The sequence below is a fragment of the Aulonocara sp. 'chitande type north' Nkhata Bay genome, linkage group LG3, assembly GCF_057382095.1.
Source record: "Aulonocara sp. 'chitande type north' Nkhata Bay isolate Kocher_YH1m ecotype deep benthic linkage group LG3, A_spYH_male_GT1.1, whole genome shotgun sequence".
NCBI lineage: Eukaryota > Metazoa > Chordata > Actinopteri > Cichliformes > Cichlidae > Aulonocara > Aulonocara sp. 'chitande type north' Nkhata Bay.
This window is the reverse complement of record NC_141346.1, coordinates 8,187,636-8,192,947: the sequence shown is the minus strand read 5'-3', so window position 1 is coordinate 8,192,947 and position 5,312 is coordinate 8,187,636. Positions and strand designations below refer to the sequence as shown.

Sequence of the window (5,312 nt, the reverse complement as noted above, 5' to 3'; positions counted from 1 at the left end):
CCAGCCAGCAGCCCAGCTGCCCTCAGCCCAGCCAGCAGCCCAGCCCGTCCAGTCTCAAGCCATGTTAGCTGGTGGTTCAGGTGAACCCAGCCAGCGTCCTGCCTCGTCTGCTGGAGGGCCCGAGTCGCCCGTCCAGCTTCAAGCCGAATCAGCTGGTGGGTCCGAGGAGCCCACCCAGCACCACACCTCATCTGCTGGGGGTCCTGGAGGACCCAGCAAGCACATGCTCACGTCTGCTGACGGTCCGGGGAGGTTTGTTCAGCCACCACCTGGTGAATCATCCCCTGTGACTTCTACACCGTTGCCTGCATCCGCATCACCTCCTGCAGCATCACCGCCTGCAGCATCACCACTGTCAGGTTCCGCAGCCGTCCCGCTGCCGTCAGGTCCAGCCTCTGTGCCTTCATCCACGCCTGGTCCAGCTTCAGCTCCTTCATCCACGCCTGGTCCAGCTTCAGCTCCGCCTTCGTCTGGTCCAGCTTCAGCTCCTTCATCCACGCCTGGTCCAGCTTTAGCTCCGCCTCCGTCTGGTCCGCCTCCGCCTCCGCCTTCGTCTTCGTCTGGTCCTGCCTCGTCTGGTCCTGCGGTTGCCACACCGTCGTCAGAGCTAGCTCGACTGGTTCCGCCTCGCCTCTGCCGGCCGTTTTCCGGGCCTCTAAGTTGGCGTCGTGGCCTTCGGGGACGGCCTCCGGAAAGGGTTCGTCGCCGCCGCTGGCATCGCGGCTGACCTCCGGACCTCCTCAGTGACCACCACTGCCTTCCAAGTGGTCGGCCTCCTGACTGGTTTTGCCTGCGCCGCCGCCGTTGCCGTGTGCACGGTCGGCCTCCAGAACTGTTTGCCCGTCGCCGCCGTTGCTGTGTGCACGGCCGGCCTCCAGAACTGTCTTGGTCTTAGTGTTGTCGACCCCCTGTACTTTTTTTTTTTTTTTTTTTTCCCAGACTCTTGTTGAGCTCTGATTTGGTTTTGTTTTTGATCTGTTTTCTTGTGTTCTTGAACTGTTTTCTTGTGTATTTGGACTCTTGTGGTCCTTGTTTTTTGTTTCGGTGCTGAGTAAATGCTGAGTAAACACTGACAAAGCACTGATTGTATCTCTTCTACTTTATCAACGCAGTATCTAAAAACTTTGCACCATAGTGGTTAAAATCTCATTCTAATAAGAGTTAAAAGCGCATTCGGTTATTAGGTTTATAGGATTATTGAATTATGGTTAACGGTTGGTAGAATTTTTTTTTTTTTTTTTTTTTTTTTCAAACATTATCTGCCCCCCCCCCCCCCCCAACAAATATTTTCTAGACACGCCGCTGGATAAATGAAACAAATTGACAAACAGCAGCAGTTTTTGACTCTTCACACATGTTCATTATATTCTGATGATCCTGGATGGAGACAAACTACAGATAAGTGTGTTCAGCCCAACTAGTTTATCTCATTACAGCAGTTTGATGTTTCCCTTTGAATCCCCCTGAAGATCCTGACAGTGAAGCACGTACATAATACTCCAGCCTTTCAACTCTGAGCTTATTTAGTTCTATTAATACACTGAAATCTCATTTGTGTCATGAAGAAAGTCTTTAACCCTTTAAGACCTACCATAGAACCAAGTCCGCCAGAGCTTATATTATATTTTTACATGCTGTGTAGCCATTTTTGGGAGCATTTAAAGTTGCTATACATCAATACAACCATTATAGCCCAAACTTTAATAATATGTCTGCATTAGGTGCATAGTAATTACATAAAGTGCAATAAACTACAAAAAAATTGAAAATCGTTTTTGTTTTTTAACATATATTTCTAGTTAGAGAAGTTTAAGAAGCGTATCCCTCAAAACTGTAAATACAAAAAAGTTGCACAAACTAGTTTCCCACCACAGGAAATTTATTTTGAGTGTCTTCATAGTTTTATTTTTGAAATACACCAATTTTTATATACTGCAGGAAAAACGAAAATAAATATTATAGTGCAAATTTGCAAAATAACAGCATATGCATCAAAATAAACTATTTCCAGCAGTGCAATATGACTTCTAAGCATCCCAGAAACGACACAGAAAGTCATAAACTCAAACATAACTTTTTAAAACACAAGTATAAGCTCATAAGGCCCCGATCGTAAAAAACACTACATTTCCGCAAAATGACGTCACTTCCGTTTTTGGGCAGGTCATGCGGTCATGTGATAGTTCGCGCTGATGGACGTAGGAAGTGTTACAAACAGCTGATCGGATCGGCGAAGCGTGTTTCTGGAATATCATGTTTTTGTTGCTGCAAGTGATTTTTATGCAGTTTTTGCAAAGCTTTATGTGGAAGGAAACTGTGACCGAGGACAAGCTGATGGCATAAGATGTAAGTACAACTCCTCCGGTTTCATATGCAAAAAAAATTATTGCGCTAGCTTACGTGGTTGCAGTGCTACCGGGATTTAAAAATAGTTACGCAAAATGGAGCGTGCCCGCTCCGATCGGCTGTAAAGGGTTAATCAAACAGAATTCAAAGATCAGAAACATTTCATATATGGAGTTAAACATGAATCATTGTTTCAACAACATATTTATTGTTGTCATAAACAGACAAGAAGACAACAACAAACTGCTCCTCCCATTCAACACATGTCAGTCCATATCCCAGCAAACTAAATCATCTCCATTTACACATCAAATAGAAACATGAATCACTTGTAATGATTAGAAACTTGATAGAACTTCAAATCTAGTTTGGGGAGTCATTCAGTGAGAAACAGTGAAATGATTTTCCATGTGAAAAGGTGGACAGCAGAAACAGAAAGAAACAGTGAAACTAAAAGCGAAACAAAGAGCTTTGGAACAACGAGGCAGCAGGAGGACAGCTGCAGTTTAACAGCTTCAACTCACTGACAGGAAACAACATTAGAAACATCATCATCCTCAACTCATCTGCTGCACTGACACTGACACCTTCAACGGCAACACCTTCACTGTATCATTAGTGCGAATGTATGGAAACAACCTGTGAGTGAAAGTGTGTGTGAAGGTGTGTATGTGTGTGTTAGTATCAGGATCAGAGAACGACAGCTTTCCTCTGTTCCAGTCCAGATTCACTCTGATCCTCTGGAGCTTCTGCTGGAATGAGAGATGAGTGTGAGGAGGTGATTGTGAGATTTTGTAGTATTTATTATCAAACAACCCTATTCTCCAAATTCCAGACAGTTTGTTTCCCTTTCTCTGCCCAGACTCTGCTAACACACCCAGTACCCACAATGTACTGTCTCCAACATCAACATCCCAACTGTGAGTCCCTGAGTTAAAGCCCTCAGAGCCCAGGACAGCTCTGTAAAAATCAATCCTCTCTGGATTATCAGGAAGTTGCTGCTTCTCTCCTCCTTCAGTCACACTGGTCAGATCTTCAGACAGGATGAGATATGGATTTGCAGTGTTTGGGTCCAGGATGAGAGGAGTGTAGGAGACCATGTCCTTCATGTTGTTCCAGATGTTGAAGGTCAGGTTGCCCAGGTGTTTGGCCTGGTCTATCAGAGCTCCTGAGGGCAGCTGTGGATCATCCAGCAGGGGGCAGCGCTGGACTCTTTCCACTGCAGCCTTGTAGTTGTGCAGGAATGAGACGTCTTCAGCTCTCAGCTCCTCCTCTGTGGCTCTGACTGTGTCTGAAAGAGCTGCTATCTCTCTGCTCAGAGCCTCCATCTTCTCCTTCATCATCCCACTCTTCTGCTCCTCTTCCTCCCTCAGAGCAGCCAGCCTGGCCTCCTCTTCCTCTGCTAGAAACTGGTGAAGCTTCTTGAACTGCTCCTTAATCTGCCTCTCTGTGTGTCGGGCCTGGACCTTAATGTGTTCTGCTGTTTGATCAAACTTCACTTGAACTTCTTCACAAACCTTTAACTTCTTCTTTAAGGGCTCCAGAGTTTCCTGAAGTACCTCCTTGTGTTGTTGTGCAGCTTCATCGATGGGTCTGAATCTGTGATTGGTGTGTTTTTCTGAGGCACAGCAGACGACACACACTGGCTGCTGATGGTCCAGACAGAAGAGTTTGAGTTTCTCATATTGCAGACTGCAGAGAGCCTCTGAAGCTCTCTGATATCTCTCCTGTAAGAACGACTCACACAGGTTCTTTAATGCCAGATTTAAAGGTGGATCATCCCTTGAAGATCTTCTCTTACAAACTGGACACTCGTGTGTTGGTCTCTCTCTCCACCATATCTTCAGACAGTCTTTACAGAAGCTGTGGCTACATGACAGAAGAACAGGATCTCTGAAGACCTCCTGACAGACCGGACAGCAGAGATCCTCCTCTGATCTGGAAGCCATTGAGTCTGTGAGTGAAGCTGAAAACAGCAGACAGGAAGTACAGTCAGTCCTGGCTCCCCTCCCTCCTCTACCACCTTCACTGAAACTTGCTTTGAGTCGTGTTTTTGCTCAAACTCACATTCAGTGTGTGGAGCGTCAGCAGCTTGAAGCAGCAGTGTTGGAGTTTTCCACTTTTCTCTCCTGTAGCTGGACTCACTCAGAGGAAGCTGCTAGTTTAGTTCTCAGTTATAACAACCAATGTTCCTGTAACTCAGGGTGTGTTTCAGTCCAAAGTTCAGACATCAGCCTGCCAGAAGCTGTAAAAGTTAATGATAAACAGCTTTTATATCATGTCCCTTTCACAGGTCAGTGCATGAAAGCAGTGACGGAGCTGTTTATGGTCTTTTACACTTTTCCAATGAGGAAGCTGCTAGTTTGGTCTGAGCTCAGTCTGATCGTCTGTGCGTCTCTCTTTACTGAGGACGAAGAACTTCCTGTTTCCTGGTTTGTCACATTTGAGTGACGTGAGGGGAGGAGAAAATGTTGCTGTTTGACTTTTAACTAAGGTGTGTTTCAATCCTGCCTGCAGCTCAAAAGCTGTAAAACAGTTTTTGTGTCTTTTCACCTCCACAGGTCACAACATGAAACCTGTTGTGAAGTTTATAAAATAAAGTGTCACTCGGTGGTGCAGCTGTTTGTCAGCTTCTATTTTAGACTTTGTTCTGGTTCAGGTTCCCAGCAGTGGGAGTGTAATGCAGTCACACACACACAGGTGGTGTTAAGGTGGACTCACTTAGTTACAGACAGTGGTGTTATTTCTTGTAACTACGGGTGTGTTTCACTCCAAAGTTCAGACATTAACCTGCCAGAAGTTGTATAAGTTACTGATAAAGAGCTTTTATCTCATTTCACATGCAGGTCAGAGCATGAAAGCTGTGATGCAGCAGTTTGAGAAAAATTGCTGCTGATATAAAAAAATTTTTGTTCTTTTACAAAATATATAAAAGAGCAGAAAGAAAAGAAATAAGTGTAAAGAGT

General features: G+C 45.2%; 1 protein-coding gene across 1 annotated transcript; it reads right to left on the bottom strand.

Moving 5' to 3' along the window:
* Positions 1–2,603: 2,603 nt before the first annotated feature.
* Positions 2,604–4,732, bottom strand: LOC147333776 (nuclear factor 7, brain-like). The gene has a single exon (XM_086269892.1). The coding sequence runs from the start codon at positions 4,293–4,295 to the stop codon at positions 2,904–2,906; it is 1,392 nt and encodes a 463-aa protein (XP_086126018.1). The 5' UTR covers positions 4,296–4,732; the 3' UTR covers positions 2,604–2,903.
* Between the last annotated feature and the right edge of the window lie 580 nt (positions 4,733–5,312).